The 21,782-nt window shown below is 40.7% G+C and overlaps 1 protein-coding gene across 1 annotated transcript; it reads left to right on the forward strand.

Annotated features, from left to right (window-relative positions):
• The first annotated feature begins 318 nt into the window (after positions 1–318).
• On the forward strand, positions 319–4,349 carry LOC142634847 (uncharacterized). Its single transcript, XM_075809101.1, has 5 exons — positions 319–663; positions 1,412–1,564; positions 2,135–2,302; positions 2,399–2,680; positions 3,492–4,349. The coding sequence occupies exons 1-5, from the start codon at positions 319–321 to the stop codon at positions 4,347–4,349; spliced, it is 1,806 nt and encodes a 601-aa protein (XP_075665216.1).
• Positions 4,350–21,782: the final 17,433 nt, after the last annotated feature.

Genomic DNA, 21,782 nt, shown 5'->3' on the forward strand with positions numbered 1-21,782 from the left:
CTTATAGCCCGCTCTCTACAAATTCATTGTGTTGGGCTATTTGGGCTTGGGTCCTCCAGTCGTTTGGGCTTAGGAGCTAAATTCAGTCCTTACAATTGGAGCCGTCTATGGGAAAGGCTTGAGCTTTAAGGCGTTCAGTGTTTAACTATGGTAGGCTCAGGGCCAAACCGGGAGGAGTCTGTTGGCTCTCAACTCCAGGACCACTTCCTCAACCTTGAATGAAGAAGGGATAGGGAGGTCAGTGTGCATACCACACATACTAGCAGGAGCCAATCTCGAGGAGGGAGCTACATCTTTCACGAGGAAAATATTAGAAGCATGCAGCTAGAAATTGACTGCCTTCGCAAGAGGCTGTGCCGTGAGAGGCGGAAAAGGACTCCCTCACATTTCAACCACTATTCCGAAGACGACAGAGATGGTAACTACAAGCCCAAATCAAGGACTCTCCTTAGCGAGTCTTTCTCAAAGGATGAGGAGCGCCATCATAGGCGCAAAAACAAGAGCTCGTCCCGCAAAGGCCTAGGGAATGACATCATGAGCAGAGCGTTCAACCAAATCTCAAAGTCACCCTTCACGCGTAGAATCGAGGTAGGAAGACTCCCTCGCCGGTTTACTCAGCCCACATTTACCATATACAACGGTAGGATAGACCCCGTAGAGCATGTGAGCCACTTCAACTAGAGAATGGCTATACATTCTAAGAACGAGACCCTAATGTGCAAGGTGTTCCCTTCTAGTTTGGGGCCTGTGGCAATGAGATGGTTTGACAGCCTGAAGGAACACTCTATTGGCTCCTTTAGGGAGTTCACTTAGGCGTTTAGGGCTCGTTTTGTCACTTACAGCAGGGTTCCTCGGCCTTTTGACTCACTGTTGTCCATGACGATGAGCGAAGGGGAGACCCTGAAAACGTATTCTGACAAGTATTGGGAGATGTTCAATAAGATTGAGGGAAACTTCGATGACGTGGCCATAAGAACCTTTAAGGTCGGCCTGCTCGCCGAGTATGACTTGAGGAAGTCCTTGACAAGAAAGTCCGTTGGGACCATGCGCTAGCTCATGGATCACATTGATGAGTATAAGCGGGCCAAAGAGGACCAGCAGCAAGGAAAAGGAAAGGCTAAGGTGATCCCCCAAGAGTTAGGTCGAACAGATATAGTAACAGCAGACCTCGGAAGGATTTTGCTAGGCCCCCAAGTCCGGCTGTTACCCAGGCAGTTAACACCATGTTCCGAGAGCCTGTGCACTAGGTCTTAGAAAAGATTAAGAATGAGTCATACTTTAAGTGGCTAAATAAGATGGGAGGAGACCCACGAAGTGCAACCAAAGTCTCTACTACCAATACCATCAGGAGCATGGGCATACCATCGACGATTACAGGATTTTGTGGAACCATCTAGAGCAACTGGTGCAGGCAAGAAAGTTGAAGCAAATCTTGTATCAATCTAATGAACAAGGCAGCCAGCCCGGGTCAAGAGCACATAGAAATGCTTCTTCAAAATCTGTACTGGTTACAATTAGCGTAATCTTTGCTACTCCAGGGAGAACCAGCTTCTTTCCATCCAGGGTAATATCCATAGATCAACCATTTGCCGAGGACTACACTCTTGGTCCGAAAAGGAGCAAGGTGGAGGTTCGACCAGCTAAGCAAAGAGGGTACTGGTAGATCAGGGCAGCAGCACAGAAATCATATACTCTGATCTATACAAGGGGTTGAGACTAAGGCCAGAGGACCTAACTAGCTACAATTCTCCTCTAGTGGGTTTCGATGGAAAGATTTTTATCCCAAAGGGGCAAATCAGACTACCCGTTCAAACAAGATCAGAAGTAGTAGAGGTGGATTTCATTGTGGTGGATGCCTACTCCCCTTACATCGCCATTGTGGCGAGGCCCTAGCTTTGTGCCATGGGGATCGTCCCCTCCACCCTACACATGAAAGTGAAGTAGCCATTTGAGGATCGGATCAAAGAGCTAGTAGGGAGCCAATCTATGGCTAGACAATGCTTGGTGGCTGCAAACATCAAGCCGGAGGAGAGCCCTCAGCCCCTAGCAGGCAGGGTTTATAGCAATCAAAGGCACTGGTGTTATCCATGGATGTGGTGGAAAGTGAGGTTGAGTGCGAGTAATTGGAAAAAAGGTTATTGTTGGGGATGATGAGGAGAAGTTCTTTCAAGTTGGTGTTCAACTCCCTCCTCGGGAGAGGGAGGAGCTAATAGATTTTCTCAGAAGAAATGTCGATGTATTTGCATGGAGCCTTTACGAGGCTCCAGGGGTGGATCCGAACTTCATTTGCCATCGTTTAAACGTCAGTCCATCTGTCGCCCCAAAAAAATAACCACATTGACGCTTATCCAAGGAACATTCTGATGCCATCAAGGAAGAAGTATTCCAATTTAAGCAGGTTGGAGCCATAAAGGAGGTGTTCTACTCTGAGTGGTTGGCCAACACGGTGGTGGTAAAGAAGAAAAGTGGGAAATGGTGGGTGTGTGTGGACTTCACGGATTTAAATAAGGCTTGCCTAAAGGACCCCTTCCCTCTGCCTCGGATAGACCAGCTAGTGGATGCGACTGTAGGCCATCCTCGAATGAGCTTCTTGGATGCTGGATATTACCAGATACCGTTGGCCCTAGAGGATCAGGAGAAGACTTCCCTTTTCATGCCTACAAGCAATTATCATTATAAGGTAATGTCTTTCAGGCTGAAAAACGCAAGGTCTACTTATCAGAGAATAATGACCAGAATGTTCAAACCACAGCTAGGCAAATGTATTGAAGTCTACATAGACGACATGGTAGTAAAGAGTAAAGTGGAATCCAAGCACGTAAACGACCTCAGAAATATTTTTGGAATATTAAGGAAACACAAGTTGTGCCTCAATGCTTCAAAGTGTTCTTTCGGTGTCGGCTCTAGAAATTTTCTAGGCTATAATATGGTCACCTGAGGGGGCTGCAGGTTGTCGATTGCCTTGATCAGATTAGGATCGACCTCTGACTACCGCCTTGAACTGGTTCATTTCCCAATCAGCAGACAGGTGCCGGCCTTTCTTCTAGCTGTTGCACAAGTGGAAGGGATTTGAATGGATGAAGGAATGTTCCTCGGCCTTCCAGTAGTTGAAGTAATATCTTTCTCGGCCCCCTATTATGTCCAAACTCAAGGAAGAGGAGGTTCTATTTGCCTACATCGCAGTAGCATTGCACGCGGTGAGTCTGGTATTGATACGAGCTGATAATGGGGTGCAGAAACCAGTCTATTATGTGAGTAAATCACTACACGAGGCAAAAGTCCATTATCTACCTGTGGAGAAGGCCATCTTGGCAATAGTACACGCCACGTAAAAGCTCTTGCATTACTTCCAAGCACACACGGTCGTGGTTCTAACCCAACTCCCCCTTTGATCATTGCTTTGGAAAGGGGACTACACGGGGAGGATTGCAAAGTGAGGAACAATTCTAGGAGCTTTCGATATCAAATATATGCCACACACTTCTATGAAGGGCTCGATCCTTGCGGACTTGGTGGCCGAGTTTGCTGAACCTTCATTAGTAGAAAATGAGGAAAGGTCAGACATGGATGAAAAATCAGTTGGGATGGTCGCCGTACAGGAGCTTCCATCGTGGAAGGTGTACGTGGATGACATAGCCTATCAGAGGGAATTAGGAGTGGGGCTAGTTATAGTGTCTCTTGAGTGGATTACCATTGAAAAATCCATAAGGCTAGGCTTCTCCGCCACGAACAATGAGGCTGAGTATGAGACTCTGTTGGTAGGAATGGCTATGGTGCAAAAGATGGGAGGACAAGTTGTAGAGATATTTTTATACTCGAGATTGGTCGTAAGCGAAGTGAAGGGAAAGCTAGAAGCCCGAGACGTAAGAATGCAGGACTACTTGAACCAAATCAGGCACTTGCAGGCAGAGTTTGAGTCTTTCTCTTTACAACAAGTCCCAAGAAGTAGAAACACACATGCTGACTCTCTCTCCACTCTTGCAACCTCCTCGGTGCAAGGTTTGCCTCGGGTGATCTTAGTTGAAGATCTATACAAGCCTGCTGAGAGGGAAGGGGAGAGGGTCCTTCTTCACCAAATTAGGGTGGGGCCTAGTTGGATGGATCTTATTGTGCTATTTCTTAAGGATGACATCTTGCCTGAGGAAAAGGGGGAGGCTGATAAAGTACGAAGAAAAGCCCATCGGTTCTGGCTATTCGAGGATCAAAAATTATACAAATGCTCTTTCTTTAGGCCATATTTGTTATGCATTCATCCTGAGGTGGTGGACCCCCTTCTGGAGGAGTTGCATGAAGGGATCTATGGAAGTCATACGAAGGGTAGGTCGCTGTCTCACAAGGCCCTAACCTAGGGGTACTGGTGACCAAATATGCAAAGGGACGCACAAGAATACATGAAGAAGTGTGACCAATGTCAAAGATATGCCCCAAACATCCACCAGCCAAAGGGTGTTCTTAATCCCTTATCCAGCCCTTGGCCTTTCGCTCAGTGGGGCTTGGACATCGTAGGGCCCTTCCCCAAGGCTGTAGGAAATAGGAGATGGCTGTTGGTGGGCACTAATTACTTCACCAAGTCGGTTGAAGCCGAGCCCCTGTCAAACATCAGGGATGTGGACGCCAAGAGATTTGTATGGAAAAACATTGTTACTCGGTTTAGGATCCCTTACACCCTCATCTTGGACAATGGTTTTCAGTTCGATAGCAAAGCATTTAGAAGATATTGCGGTAAACTAGGTATCACCAATAGGTACTCGACCCTGGATTATCCCCAAGGAAATGGGCAGGTCGAGGTTGTCAATAAAGTTATAGTAAACGGACTCAAGAAGAGGTTGGATGATTCAAAGGGTAGGTGGGTGAAGGAGCTACCATATGTCCTCTGGACATATCAGACCACCCCTCAAAGGTCCACAGGGGAAACCCCCTTTTCAATGACTTATGGGGCTGAGGCTGTGATTTATCTGGAGACTAGATTCCCAACACTGAGGACTTATTAACTCCAGACAGTAATGACAACCTGTTGGAGAAGAGCCTGGATCTGGTTGAAGAACGAAGAGAAAACGCAGTAGTTCAACTCACGTACTATTAGCAGAAGCTTAAATGAGGGTATGATTCAAATGTGAAGTTAAGACCATTATCCCCTGGGGATTTGGTATTAAGGAAGGTAGTGGGCACCGCAAAAAACCCAGCATGGGGGAAGCTAGGGCCCAATTGGAAAATGCCATATCGTATCACCTCAGTAGCTGGAATAGACGCATACTACTTAGAAGATTCTGTATCTAATATTGTGTGTTGAGTTTGTTACTTGTGTGGATATTAAACAAGACCTTGATCATGCCTGGCTCTTCGGACCACATACCTTGGGTAAATTAATACCTTGATTAATTCTTCTACGTGTTAAACAGAACCTCGGCCATGCCTTAGGTAAATTAACACCTTAATCAAATCTTCTAAGTGTTAAACAGAATCTCGGCCACGCCTTGGGTAAATTAACTTATCAAATCTTCTAAGGGTCAAACAGGACCTAGGCCATGCCTTGGGTAAATTAACATCTTGATTAATTCTTCTAAGTGTTAAACAGAACATTTGTCATGCTTTGGGTAAATTAACACTTTGATCAAATCTTCTAAGGGTTAAACAAAACCTCGGCCATGCCTTGGGTAAATTAACACTTTGATCAAGTCTTCTAAGCATTAAATAGAACCTCGACCATGCCTTGGGTAAATTAACACCTTGATCAAATCTTCTAAGGGTTAAACAAAACCTCAGCCATGCCCTGGGTAAATTAAAACCTTAATTACATTCTCTAAGTGTAAAATAGAACATCGGCCATGCCTTGGGTAAATTAACGCCTTGATTAATTCTTCTAAGTGTTAAACGGAACCTCGGCCATGCCTTAGGTAAATTAACACCTTGATCAAATCTTCTAAGTGGTAAATAGAACCTTGGCCATGCCTTAGATACATTAACGCCTTGATCAAATCTTCTAAGTGTTAAACAGAACCTCAGCCATGCCTTGGGTAAATTAACACCTTGATCAAATCTTTAGAGGGTTAAATAGAACCTCAGCCATGCCCTGGGTAAATTAACACATTAATTACATCCTCTAAGGGTTAAATAGAACCTCGGCCACGCCTTGGGTAAATTAACACCTTGATCAAATCTTCTAAGTGTTAAACAGAACCTCGGTCATGCCTTAGGTAAATTAACACCTTGATAAAATCTTCTAAGGGTTAAATAGGACCTTGGCCATGCCTTAGGTAAATTAACGCCTTGATTAATTCTTTTAAGTGTTAAACAGAACCTCGGTCATGCCCTGGATAAGTTAACACCTTGGTTAAGTTTTCTAAGGGTTAAATCTTCTAAGCATTAACACCTCCAAAATCAGACAGTGCTTCAGCCCTGCCTACCCCTTGGTGGGGAGTCTCAAACGACCCTTCCTTTGCTGAGCGTCCTGATTAGGCACATCTCAATATCAACACTTAGTGGATTTTTCTCATTATTCATATGGATTTAGTTTACTTGATTTAGAGACAATTCATTATTGCTAGCCTTTTTTCAAAACACGAGTTCCCATTACTCTTAGCAAGGTACGGAGCCCCAATCATAGTTGGTTAGAGATAAACATTGCAAAAATAGGCAAAGAAGAAAAACAAAACTACACTTGCCAAAATAATAAAAGTCATCATGTGTCCATTACTTTAACAGAAAGGTACATTTCAAACAGGGCAATTGGCCACAACGAAAGAAGGTTACAAAAAAAAAAGAAAAGGAAAGGATAAAAGGACAACAACAGCAAAAACAGAAAAAAGAAAAAAGAGAAGAGTCCTAGGCTAGGCCTTGGGAGGAGGGGGGACATCCTTGCTGCCTGGCTTAGAGGGGAGAGGGTCCGTGGCCTTCAGATTAGCTTCTTTGGACTTGGGATCTGCCTTCTTTGCTTTGGGTGCAGCATCCTTGGCCTTGGGGGCAACATCCTTGGGCTCGAGGATGACCTCTAGCCCCTTAGCCTTTGGCAGAGGCTTGACCCCCTTTCCTTTATCCTTACCCTTGGATGCCTCCACCTCCTGGCTAGGTTTGCCAACCTTGCCAAGCTCCTTGGGGACCTCAAGAAGAGGAGGAGGGACCTGAGTGGTGGGGGGCTGCTCAGACATGGTGGACCGGGGGGGGGGGGCAATAGGAAGGGGAAGCGTTGATGGGATTGCTTGGATGTCTTGAGGGTAAAAGACATTCTCCTCCTTCCTCCATTTCGAGGTAGCAAGGACCCCCGCCAAGTTGAAGGCCTTTATCCACACCTCCTTGCAGTAGTCCCTACAAACCTCTGCCAGCTCATCTGCCAAGTGTATCTCAGTCTCATCCACCCCAAGGTTATAGGCTGCCTGGACCAAGGCCTTTGCTGCTTCCTTGGCTGCCTCCTTTGCCTTCTTCAGCTCCACCCTCAGGTCCACAGCCTCCTTCTTGGCCATTTCCCACTGTATTTCGGTGTAGTGGAGCTTTTTGCACTGCTCCTCGGCCTGCGCCCCAACAGTCTTTAGGCTAGCCTCGGTGCTCTTCCTATCCCTCTCCTCAGCAATTAGTTTTGAGGAGAGCTCCTGGACCTTCTGCTCAAAGTCGCCCAAGGCCTTGTCGGCCTCGGTGCGAAGGTCGGCCTCGGTGCGAAGGTCGGCCTCGGCCTTAGCCTCATTTCTGGCTTCATTCACTCATTCCTCAGCTGTGAAGACCTCCCGGATGCACTGTACAGAAACGATAAAAGAGCACATTGTCAAATAAGGGAGGTAACCTAATATGATGAAAGAAAGATCTGCCAAGAAACTTACCAAAGCCAAATCCCTCTTCAAGAACAGGAAGAGGTCTGGCTGCCTCATCTTCCTTAGTGCAGTCATATCCCTTGACAGCAGGAGAGGCTATTCTAGGGCTTTAGAAAGGTAGAAGGCCTACCCTTTCTGGAATTCCCTGATGCTAGAATTTCATGATATAGCTGCCCCCTCCAGCCCCACTCGAGGGTCCCACACTGGGTTCGGAGGGCACACCTCGGCCAGAGTCTGATCCTCCCTGCTCTCGGCCGAGAAGGCCTCCCCCTTGCCTTTAACCAAGGCAGTCTTTTGCTACTTGTAAAGGACCACCTCATCATGAGAGTCCACCTCCCTTCCTCGGAAACCTCTTTCTCCTTCCTCTTCTTCTTCATAAGAGGTAAAGCGAATAGGTTGATCGCAGGGGTAATAGACGGAAGGGGAACTGATGGGGGTTGTGACCCTGAAGTGCCCTTAGCTGCTAGCCCTTTGTTCCTATTAGTAAGAAGCATACGTAGGCCCCTCCTTTGTAAAGACATCTCCTCTTCTTCCTCCAAGCTGTCGTCCACCCGCGCAACAATGAACCGAGATGTTTAGATGCCGAAGGACCTATAAAGCTCTTCTTCGGAGTCCGAGACTAGGATCACGGGCTCTCTCTACTCTTCTTCTTCTTCCTCGGGGTGGAACAAGTCTATCTCCTTCCTGAGTGATTGTAGTGAAGAAGCTATTTATTCTCTCGGACCAGCCGCTTTAGGAGGGATGCGGTGGAAGGGCGACTCAACCGGCGCAATGTCTTCCTGGGCCAAAAATCCTGGCACCGTAACGTCTATTTGAGCTAAACGACGATCGCCCGCTCTAATCGAGTTGCCTGTGTCCTCGAAAATGTTGGACAAGGGCTTGAAGTCAAGAATATAGTGGATAGCCCTTAACTGCCTGTCCTCGCTTACAAATACTTTGGACCTTAGAACTCTATTGAGGTTTGCAATGTTGACAAAGCTGATATTGGGCGCCACGTATCTTTTGTTTGCAAAATAGCCGAGAGGCGAAAATTTGGTTAGAATAGCGAAACCTTTAATTAGGAAGAGACTATGTATCAAAAGAAAGAAGAAAGCAGCAAAACTATGGAACTAATGCCCTCATTGAAATGCCTAAACCTAGAGTACCCCACCTAGCTATCCCTTTCGGACCGGGTAGTGGAGGTCGTCATGCCAATCACCTGAGATGATCAAGAAGTCATCTTTCATACCCTTGTTGGACTTGGGGAGGCACGAGACAAGCCTAACAATGGGAGACCTAGATTTAAGGTAATAGCCTGAATCCACTAGCGAATGACACTCGTACAACCAAACGAGATCATGCTAGAAGAGGTCCAGCCCCATCTGCTCGTTGAGAGCGTCTACACTGCCCAATACTCTAAATAGGTTGGGTGCATACTAGTGGGGGCAAAGCCTATGGGTTATTAAGTAATCCCTAGTCACCCTTCCCATGAGTATCCTCATCCCACCTTCTATAAAGGCTATCATGGGGATAACTACTGCTCCTTCCCTCCTAAGGTCGGTCAATCCACCCGGGGGGCAATACCGTAAGGAGACACCCCGGGGGATCTGATACAAGGCCCTAAACCCCTCCATACTCGCGGCGGAATTAACTAAATGAGCGAACCAACCCATCGTGATAGACTAAAGAAAAGTGTGGGAAATACTTGCTAAAAAGAAGTAAAGAGAAGAAGGTCGAGGAGAAAATAGCCTAAAAACAAAGAACATACGAAAATAAGGACAGGGGACGCCTTAGGAACTTCTCGAGAATCGGAAGGTTTGGGAAATCTTGAGAGCTTGAGAGTATAGGAAGTCTTGGGAGTTCGAAGATTTGCAAAGTGGGAAAAATGAACTCTCCAGGCGCCTTATATAGGAGGCAGAATTGGGTGAGAGTTATCCCACCCCAAATTTCGAGGAAAAATACTAGCCGTAAGATCTCCATCTCACCGTAAAACATGGGAACAAGGCGTTGCTTGGAGCATTTACTGAAGCATTGCGGACTCCGAAGCGTCAGGAGCGGTTATAAGATAGGCGAAACGAAATTCTCATGTGGGAAAGCAAGGAAACATGTAGGATCAGCCACTTCAATCCAAAACCCCATTCTTTCTCCTCGGACAAGAAGGAAACACTGGAATTTTGAGGGGCTATTGTGGACCAAAATGGGCAATTAGCCACAGTTGCTGAAGAATATAGTTAGTAGGCATTGGTGCGAAAGTAAATATAATTCTAACATCTCGAGTGTAAGAGAGTCGATTTTGGGGGTCAAAATCGAGTCTCAAAAACTCAATTTCCAAGGGCTATCACGTCTGATATGGCATTTTATCCACGTGGTGACCACCTGGAAATCGAGTCTTAGAGACTCGATGTACAAACCACCCAAAAAAAAATCCCAGAAATTTCTAGGTCGCGCCACCTAGGTCGCGATCTGGGTCGCGACCCAGGCGCGCGACCCAGGTCGTGACCTGCATGACCTGGGTTGCGACCCCTGCGAGACTTGGGTCGCGACCCAGGCGCGCAAGTCGCGACCTAGGTCGCGATATGGGTCGCTCGGCCTAGGTCGCGACCCCTGCGCGACCTGGGTCGCGACCCAAGTGCAAGACCCAGGCGCGCGACCCAGGTCGCGACCCAGGCGAGCAGGGGGCGGCGCCGCCTGGGTAGCGCTGCCTGGGTTGCGCTGCTGGTCGGCAGCGATGGGCCTGTGGTGGCTGACCTTGTGCCGGAAGATAGATGCAATGAGGAAATGAAACTCAGAAAAAAAAGAGAAGGAAAATAAGAAAAAACAAGTGAAAGTTGTAAATCGAGTGTCAGATACTCAATTTTTAGGTAGAGTCCACGTGGAAAAAAAATGCTACATCAGACTTGATCTGACCATGAAAATCGAGTCTTTGAGACTCGATTTATAGCCTAAAATCGACTCTCTTAGACTCGAGATGTTAGTAAAAAATATAATTTAGAAACAGTACCTACTAATTATAATGTTTAAAAATTAATGCTAATGGACCATTTTGGCCGCTATTGTGGGGTGCAGCAGTTTGGTAAAGTAGCATTGCCACGTGTCATGCCATACGCTGAGGAGGCAAAGGCAATTCTGAGGAGATGCCACCCTCAGATGGGGGGGCCACATCAGCAGTACGCCACCAAAGGAGGACGTACTATTAAGAAATGGGCTAGGTGTGAGGGTTAGCCCTGACACGCTGAGGGGATGGCGGCTGCCACTCTATTTAATGCATCACACCAAACCTCTTGGCCGCATTTATGTGGAGAAGACCCTTGAACAGTGCTGCCTTAGTTGCCGCATCTCACAGGGGTTCTGGGAAGGTGCCTGAAGGGACTAGCACTTGAGTGATGGCCTACATGATCAACAAATGGAAGGCCCAAATCATCTAAAAGAGTCTATATAAGACAATAGGCCCCCTAGAGAGGGGTGATCGAAAAAATAGTAGAGAAAAACACTGTAGCGCAAATAATTGAAACTGTAAACAAGTCCCATAGTGATATATTCAAGAACCAATCTCCTCGGACTTGGCTGAGGAGAATTTTTTTTGCAATATTGTGGTTGTCTTCTGTTTTTCCTTACTTGTTATTTTTGGCCCATAGTGAACGTTATCTAACCCATAGAAGTCTAGTCCTATAGCCCGCTCTCTACAAATTCATTATGTTGGGTTATTTGGGCCTGAATCGTCTAGTCGTTTTGGCTCAAAAGCTAAATCCAGTCCCTATAGTACTAATTACAATAAAATATATAAATAATTATGAAAAAAATTGTGAGAAATTGTGTGCCATTAAATTGAATAATAAATTGATTAAAAGTATTGTTCCCTTTTTTTTATAAGATCCATTCCCCATCTTTATTGCTAACCAAATTTTGGCAGTGGAATGGGGAGTAACCTGTTTCTAGTTAAACGCGCGTGTTGGTGTTGGTGACAAGCAAGCAAAAAGAACATATGTGGACGGCTACCCGCCTACCCCACCCCTCACTGTGAGAAAAAGTACAACTTTAAAAAAACGTTGATTACTACGTCATAGGACTTTAATAGAATATGTTCGGTGCGTCGCCCTTGTCTACTTCAGAAAAAGAGAGGGAGAGAGAGAAAATAAAAACAAAACGTCAGAGAACGGAAGACCAGAAGAAACTATAAGAAGCCGACCATAAATATAAAGAATATTAAACTTGAAGCCTTCGAATTCGAGTCCTATAATGCACATGAGCTTAGAGGACAGATGGCCAACGTAGAAAGTTTACTTCCTCTGAAAATTCAAATAAATAAATAAACAATAAATGTAGTGTCACCGAGCAAATTCAAGTTGGCCTCTCTGTTATGGATCCTTCCAACATGATATATAGATAAAATAAAACAAAATATTAGGTATGATTTTTTTTAGAGCTAGGTATGAATTATGTATATTATGAGTCTCGTATACATTGTAATATACTATGCCAATCATGATTATGCAAAGGATATCAGTGAGTCACTTCACTTGTCCAAATAGGAGCTTTTGAAAACCTGAAAAATGACAATAACTCAATTGGAAAGTAACAGTGTGGTGTCGGTCAAAACTGTTTGATACTTAAGTCAGAACTTACAAAAATCCAAAAGTGCTTACAATAATGGAGCTTCCAGGGTTTTTCTTTCATGACTTGGAATGGATATAGTTTAACTAGTATATATATAGATTTGTCCGGATAATTATTGGATACTCTCTCATCTTACATAATTATAGGTCCTACTAACTTAATTCATGATGAGATCCACAATTTATATGAGGAGGAAAAATACACATTTATTGTACTTTCAGATTATTCAATAATTTTCTCTGTCCTACCCACTCCTTCCATGATTGCTAATTCTCTCCCATTATCTAAAGCCATGGTATAATAGGAGTTACGGCATTTATGAATTGAAAGGTACAAATCTTAGAATTCATGCCCTTGATTGAGGATTTGACGGCTCGTGGAACGAGAATCTCAAACTTCAATTCAGGAGAATATGTCTTTCCATTTGGGAGTCTCATAAGCTTTTCCTTTCTTTATTGATCGTTTGTCATCCATTATCTTTGTTCGAATGGATGGTCATCCTCCTGGACTTACACCACAAACAAGCACCATTGGGAGCTATGCCCATCATACCATATTACCAACTCAACTTATACAAATAATTAAATTATTGATTCCAACTTCATGTCTTGTATAAATTCGTTTTGAAATATGAAAATTTACACATCCAGCTTATGCTCAATCCTTTATATTGTTCTCTTATTCTTTCTCTACTTACAAATCAATATTTCTTTTGGGAATAATTTAACAAATATTCCTAATATGGTTAGTAATGGGTCCATTTGGTTGGAACGATGGAAAAGTGGGAAGATAAAAATTGGCGAGGTAGTGAAAAAGTTGGTGGATAAAAAAGATTTAGTCATTACAAAAAAAAGAGCTATTGCAGCGGGTTTTTTGCGGCGGGTGCGAAAATTGCTACTATATGTTGCATATTGCGGTGCTTTTTCAGACCGCCCCTGTACATGAGATATATTGCGGCATTCCATTGGACTGTCGCAATAGATCTAGTCTTTTGTAGTGTACTACAGCGGCGGTATATAAAACCGCCGCAATATATGTGTTTTAGTGGCATTAGACTTAGATATAGCAGCGCTTTAATAACCTGCCGCAATAAATATAATGTTTTGCGGCATACTATAGTGGCGGTATTTAAAACCGCTGCAATATATAAGTTTTAGCGGCGTGTCGATGATCACTGCAATAGATACCTATTTTGCGGTGTTTTTTCTTAGTTATAGCGGCGGGTTGGATCGCCACAATAGACCTTTAAATTGCCCACATCTATAGTCTGAATTTTCCCTTAGTTTTTTTTGTCCCTTCCCATTTGGCTTTTTATTTTTAGTGCCGTTACACACACTCTCTCTCTCTCACTCTCTCAAAATCTCTTCACTCACAAAGGTGTAGGATTTGAACTTAAGAGGACCACAAAACACTAGCCTTTGATCCCTGAGCTTTGCATTGTGTCCCAAATCCTCCATAACCGACCCAATCGCTTCCCTACCAAGCTTCTGAAAGCTTCGTCCTCGCTTCCACTATCAACTCCATCTCTACCGTCGTAGGACTCTTCCCGCCGCCGCGCATCCTCGCCATTGCCACTCTCTTCAAGTCTGGCCCTGACCCAAGCCCAGGCCCAGTCTTCCTACTGCCTCGCATCCTCTCCCGTCTATGGGTCGGGTATTTCCATGGGTTCCCCCGTTGGATCCATTCGGTTTTAAAATTTGGTTCGCCGAAGATCCCACTTGCCGGAGACTAACTCATCTCGACCTGCTCATCTCACTGGGTTTTTCTTCTTCTGCTTCTTCTTCATCAGATCGATCTTTCTCACACCCACCCTCACTGTAAGTTCTTATTTCTAAAGTTTTTTATTTATTTATTTATTTTTTTGTTGATTAGTGAAAGCCATTGTTGTTTGATATTGTCAAATTGGGGCAATTTGACTTGATGCATTCCATTTATGTTCTAATATCAATCCTTGTTTAATTATATTTTCACTTGCTATAGGAGTGCATGTTCTAATTAAATAAATCTGAGTAGATTAGGTTTCAATTTTTTTTTTCCTGGAAGTATAATAAACAAAATATTACTTTTATCACCTAGTCCCTTTAATGTATTTCTCAAACTTAGGCCTGATTGGCACTCTTGAATCACTAGTTATCAAACAGAAGAGATAGAATGATTATACTTCCAGCTATAGTAAAACAAAGTCTTGATACTAATTAGTTCTTTTCTTTGTGTTTTTGGTGAAAATTTTCTAATCATGTTCATGTTTCATGTAGGAGTCCTTGTATCATTCTGTTTGGGAATTCAGCAAATGTGATTGGAAGCTTCATTGTATTTCTATAAACAATCAATTTTCTGAAATCAACTTATGAGTTGAAGGTAAGGCCTTGTCTCAGTTCGCCAAATGAGAAATATCAATGCTTTTAAGCGTGCACTTCCTCTCTGTATGCTTCCTTTTTTGGTTGTGGAGATTTAATTTTTATCTATTAGGTGGGTGTGTAGCTTTTAGGTGGTTGAAGGAGGAAGCAATCCAGTGTATGAAAGAGGTAGATTGGCCATTGATATTCAAGCTTGCCCCAATTTGACAATATCATTTACAATTCAAAGTATGTTGTGAATTTTCTAAGTTTTTTTTCCTGTTTATTTGTTTGTTGAAGAACGGAGAAAACAAAGCAAGTGAAAGTTTTTTGAGTTTGAAAGTACTTTGTTTGCTCTTTGCTTTGCTTAATGTACAATCTGGATTGAGGATCCCTCTGCTTATGCAAACAAATTGGATTAAGGACCCCTTTGTTTATGCAAACCATTTATGTTGATTTTTAATTATTCAATGTGAAGATGTGTCTGGACTAATAATATTGATGATAATTTAATATCTTCTGGGTGCTACATTGCCACTTGAATTGATGTTTTGTTGAGCATGATTTTCTTCTTGTCTTCCATGATTTCGGATAGCATTTGGTTCTACAAAAGATTAAGGTCCTTGTACAAAAGTTGCTTTCAAGGACCTTAAATATGGTTTCTTTTTTTTGGTCTTGAGTGGCATGGGATCCTTAATCTTTTGCTACCGTACTGAGACTTGCTCAGGGATATTTAAATATGTGTGTTTGTTTAAACTGTGGATTTGAATAAGTATAATTTTAATAAGTTTCTATGTTTGTTTTTATTTTTTTTATGAATTGGTCCAAGTATGATAATTTTTATACAACAAAACAGAAGATGAAGTTTCTATGCTTGTTTAAACTGTGGATTTGAATAAGTATAATTTTAATAAGTTTCTGTGTTTGTTTGTTTTTTTTTATGAATTGATCCAAGTATGAAAATTTTTATAGTTGCTCCTACAAAATAATCAGACCCATTTATATTATTTATGCAAATTTTGAATACCCATTTCACTATTTGAAAATTTATGGGGTTTTAATGCTCTTGTTTGTCAAGTCTGAGAATTAACTTAGGTTTATATATATTCTTTTCTTGTTTGCAGATTGCAAAAAGAAGAGACATTATAAGTTTGTATGATCATAGCAAGTGAAGTTGGTGAAAGAATTAAGGTACTCTGTGTGTGTGTGTGTGTGTGGTGGGTTGTTGAATTGGGGCAAGCAGGTGGCTTGCATGGAGTAATAAGGTGGTTTTAGCTGATATTGGGAGTGTTGACTGTTTTGTATAATATTTGATGATTCTTGTTGAGTTGTTTTTATTTGATTAATTCATTTTAGGGGCTTCTCTCTATCTTTTTCACACATCTGGAACACTAATGTGGAATTGGATATTTAAAGAGATGTCCATTCCTAAAGAGTATTGCTAGTAATGATGTTATAGTTACCAAATATGTTGATAACTTCTCTATGCGTTTAAATTCGTTGTTTTCTTAAATTAAAGTGAAATTGTGTAAATAAAATGTGTGTTAACTCTTGGTTTGTGCTTTCATAAAATCACATTATAGGTATTTCTTGTAAATAACTTTATAGCAATGGATAAGAGTTGGATGAAAATTACCAATAGAAGGTTGCAAGAATATTTAGATGGAGTCGAATAGTTTCTAAATTTTGTATCTAACTCTTACCAATAGAAGGTCTTATTTCATGCTATCATTACTAATTCTCGGTCCAACTTCACCTGGAACTATATAGATGTGTACTTACAACCCCTAGTAGAAGAACTGAAGGAGTTATGGGATGTTGGAGTAGAAACGTTTGATGTGTCTTCCAAAAAATCATTCCAAATGCATGTTGCTTTATTGTGGACCATAAATGATTTTCCTGCATATGGTGATATCTTCGGTTGGAGTACCAAAGGTGTTATTGCATGTTCCCTTTGTAACTATGATAGTCAGTCTCGTTGGTTAGGATATGGAAGGAAATTTAGTTACATTGGACATAAGAGATTCTTGGATAGTAATCATAAATTTTGTAAGCAAAAAAAATCATTTGATGGGCATGTTGATATGAGATCAACTCCTATTACAGTATCCGGTGGGGAAATCATGTTACAAACAGATGTTGTAGCTAATCATGTGTTTAGGAAGAAAAAAGTTAATTTGCCCAATAAAAGAAAAAGAGGGAAGGAAGCCTTAACTGTGTGGAAGAAGAAAAGTATATGTTTCACCTTGCCTTATTGGGAGGACCATGTGTTGCGTCACAATCTTTGACGTGATGCATATTGAAAAGAATGTAGTCAATAATATAATTGACACATTATTGAACTTGGATGGCAAGACAAAGGATAACTTAAAGGCACGCCAAAACTTAAAGGATATGGGTATAAGAAGTGAACTTCACTTAAAAAAGGTTAGGAATGATCAGACACGTATGCCACATGTCTGCTACCATATGAATGCTAGTGAAAAAGATGATTTTCTGCAAGTTTTGAAAAATGTAAGAGTGCCAGATGGATATTCTTTAAACATCTCATGTTGTGTTAAACTCAAAGAACGCAAGATTAGTGGGATGAAGAGCCATGATAATCACATCTTAATGCAACAACTTTTTCCAATAGCAATACGCGAATCTTTGCCCCCTGAAGTGAGTAGGCATTTAATTGACTTATCTTGTTTCTTTAGGGAGACATGTTCCAAAGTACTAAATTTGGAGGAACTTGGGGCTTTTAAGAAGAGAATTAAAGTGGCATTGTGTGCGTTGGAAACGATATTCGTTCTCCTTTTCTTTACAGTGACGGTACATCTAGTCATGCATTTGGTTAGCGAAGCCAAAATTGTTGGCCTAGTTCATTGTCGTTGGATGTATCCCATAGAGAGGTAACACATATAGTAACTTGGTCTATTTGGTTTTGTTTAACTTACCAATTTCTCATTGTTGATCTTGGGTTTTCCAATAAGTACTTGTCAAGACTTAAGTATTATATGCATGATAAAACTTATCTAGAAGGCTCCATTGCAAAAGGGTATATAGTAGAGGAATGCTTAGCATTATGCTCAAGCTATTTTAAATCTATTAAAACTGCATTCAATCGGCCTGTAAGGAATGTCGAGGAATCCATGGGTGCTATGGTGAGCATTACACTAGGTTCAAATTCATGGATCCAAGTACATCGTTATGTGCTATTCAATTATGAAGAAATCATCCTATTTCGCAAGTAAGTAATATGTCCTTGCGTATCCTTTCATGGCATTCAAGTACTATACTCTAACTTAACACTAACAAGTTTGTCTACATAGTATACATATAGCGGAGATCAAGATTGATTTCCCTTTTTCATGTAACTAATGATGTTATTCAAAAGCAGCACACAGAAATTTTGCAGCTGATTTAGGGACTATGTAAGTAAAGCATATATATAAAACTATTTTTGGTTGTAACACTTTAGATAGCATACTTATAATAAACGTCATTGTCTATAATAAGTGATGTCAATGGATGCCTCTGAGAAAAAGAAACTCTCTAATAAAGTTATATGGCTTACTCGATATCTAGATAATGAAGCAAAACAGTTCAAGCGTTATGTTATAAATGGTTTGAAGTTTCGCACCGAAGATTTTGAGGCAACTAGGAAAACTCAAAACAATGGAGTTTGTGTTGTTATTGAAGGTGGTGCTACTTATTATGGTGTACTAATCGATATCATTGAGTTGAACTACTCTGACAAGTATCGATATGTACTATTCGAATGTCAATGGATTGACATTATTAGTGGGAGAGGATGCAAAAAAGATGAGTTTGGATTTGCTCTTGTCAATTTTTCAAGATTGATACACACGGGTGATCGATTAATTAACGAACCTTATGTATTAGCATCTCAAGTTTCACAAGTTTTTTACATGGAAGACGTGAGACATAAAAATTGGATGGTGGTGGTCAAAACAAAACCTAGGGACGTGTTTCATGTTAGTATTAATGCTCCACACGATGATGATGATGATAAAGTGGATACCTATCTTAAGAATGTCCCTTATAATATAACTACTGATGATGCATGTGATGATGCAAATGACAACTATGCTTGGACTTGAGTTAATGAAGAATGAACCATTTATGATATACCGTTGATCAGTAAGGATGAATTGCTTGGACAAGACTTTATCGATGATGAAGAGCTTAGTGATGATGTTTATGAGTCTAATGATGATGAGTCAAATGATGATGAATCTAATAATGATGAGTCTAGTTAATACTTTTGTTATCACTCATTATATTTTGCCTTAATGATTAGAGTTTTAGAACCTCTCTCTGGTTAGTTTCTTCTCCTTAAAATTATATCTCAATGTTTGTGTGTTTTTTCTTAAAGAATTCATTATCTATTGTTTCATTTGGATTCCAAGCTACTATTTCAGTTTTGAGTTAGTTCATATTTGTGAGGGTTATGACAGTTTATGACTGGTTGTAATTATCATTGATAGTGGATATTTTTTATGGCAAAGAAATTAAAAAGATAGAATATAATGAAGAAGACAACTAGTAAGGCATTGCTGGTTTCAGTCTATTTGTTATGGCAATTGTCATTAACCAAATGGGAACTACTATGCATGTTTCTAAGGTGTATAAGGGTGTGTTTTATAATTCTAAATAAACAATGAGCCTCAAATAGGCTGTGTACCCTATTTGTGCTTTTTCAGTCATATTTCTATGCATGTGGGCTAGTGTAATAGTGTTATGTTATATGAAATAAAAAGTGTGCTTTAGCTAAGTAACATTCACAAAGTTGGCAACATATTCTACATATTCTTTTACCAAGTATATTGTTAGTTGCATGACATCTAGTGCACCAACTAATGAGTTTTCTATGGACAAGGTCCTTTCATTGAGTTTCAAAACCCATTGGTGCTTTAGTCACTTACAATCCAAAAGGATTTATGTACTCCAGTCAATGTATATGCATTTTTATCTGCTAAGTTTTGATTAGTAAAGCAAATTCATTTCAAGAATGAAGTTCAGATCAATATTTGTCTTGTCAACAACCTTCAATGCTAAGAGTATTGGTCTTCTCTAGCTGTTTGTCTCATGTTTTCATTTTCTTTGCCGTTGTGAATTTTCTTTTACTATATTAGTAAACCGTTAATACAGAATTTGTTTTTATGCTAATAAAATAAAGTCTAATCTTCCTCTTGCTTATGATGTTGTCTAATGTACCCATATGCTTAATTTTTTTTATGGCAGGGACTAATAGCTATAGGTTTGAAGAGGGATCAAATATTTGTTGGTAACATAAATACCTTGTACTACTAATTTGCTATTTTTACAAGCTTCTATTTTAAAAGTTGTGTAACTGTTTGTCTCAAAGTTCAGGTCAGCACATTTGGCTTATGTTAATAAACTCTATAGCTTTATGGGTTTTTGTTTTTGTTTTTGTTTTTTTTTGTTTTTTTTGTTTTTTTTGTTTTTTTGTTTTTTTGTTGTATTTTGTTGCATTTTGTTCACTGTTGTGCTCCTAGGTTCATTTCATCACCTAACCTGATTTGTTCATAACTTATTTTTGCTCAGAGCTGAGCTTAGTTAGGAAAACAAATTTGGAAATTTTATTTAGGAATAAATTTTAGGAACTTGTAACTTGGAAAAAGTTTGGGATATTTACTTGTCCTTTAAAATCCTTCTACCATTCCCAATTGGGATATTATGCAAATAAGCCAAGACTCTAGAGAGCTTGCAGCTTCTAGGAGCAGTGATTGGATTAGATTTTTTCTAGAGGTGTTTTAACACCTTGAGTTTCCAAGTTATTCTTTTTAGTAGTTGGTTTGCCTGGGGTAGCACATATCCATTGTATCTTCTACTTTGCCATTTTCTCTAACTATTCTCACATTTTTTAAAGAAGCAAACAAGATTCTCATAAAAAGTTATCTAATCTCTAATATAGGATGAATGACATTTTATGAAGGCTTGAACTTTTTACTTTTCATTAATAATTGTGTCTTTAGAACCAAGACACTTTTTTGGGACATGAAGAGCCTATTTCATGCTACATGCTAATGGTGTTGTAGTGGAGAAATAGTTGATAAAATAAAATAAAGAAGCCCAACTAAATACATAGAACCATATCAAGTCTAAAAAAAAAATCATGGAAAAGTCCTAATAGGCTTGATGAGCTAATATTTATATGCACTTATTGAGTAATCTTGGTTTGTATGTAGAATGTTCCTTTGGTCCAACAATCTCTAGCTCTCCAAAAATCATCAACTACATCCCATCAACCAAGCAACTTCTAAGTTTTATGTTGTTGTTCGAGGACTTTTTGTGTACAAAGAACTACATTTGAATAACTGCATTTTTTGCAAGTGTCAAAGGATATTTTTAAACATTTTGGAACTTTGATTATGGTATTAGCTTAATTTAAGCGGTTGTTTTATTCAAAGGACCACATATTTTTTTGTTAATCTTATGATGATGGTTATAAACAATATTATGTATTTGATAATATATTTCTATGTTAATATAGTGTTAGTTTAGAGACATTTGTGGTGTTGTCTCCAAACTTACATTTGTGGTATTGTCTCAGTAGAGCTAAAATTATTACAAGTTCTTTGTAATAGGTCTGTGGTTTTAAAACTCAGGGAAAAAAACCACTGCGCACCCTTGGTGCGGTGGTCACTTCACAAGTATAAATGCTTGTAGGGTGTGGGGGGCAAGGGCTGGGGTTCAAGTCTTTAGAAGGGAGCTTTACACACATATACACTTAGACTAGGCTAGAGTAGAATTCTATCTTGTATTAAAAAAATAAAAAAACTCCGGGAAAAAAAAACAGTTTAACCTATAGCAGTAGGCAGAAAGCACTGCTAAAGGTCTAAAATTATATTTTCAATGAAGCCCTATAGCGGCGTTTATAGCCAGCTGCTAAAACTTCACACATCGTAACCGCTGCTAAAAGGTGCATATGTTCTGTTTTACTTGAAGTCCTATAGCAGTGCACATAGCCCGCCGCTAAATGTCAATTAATCCGAATTCTAACCTCATATGGCGGCAATTTTCT

This window comes from Castanea sativa, chromosome 1, assembly GCF_040712315.1.
Source record: "Castanea sativa cultivar Marrone di Chiusa Pesio chromosome 1, ASM4071231v1".
In the NCBI taxonomy this organism is placed as follows: Eukaryota; Viridiplantae; Streptophyta; class Magnoliopsida; order Fagales; family Fagaceae; genus Castanea; species Castanea sativa.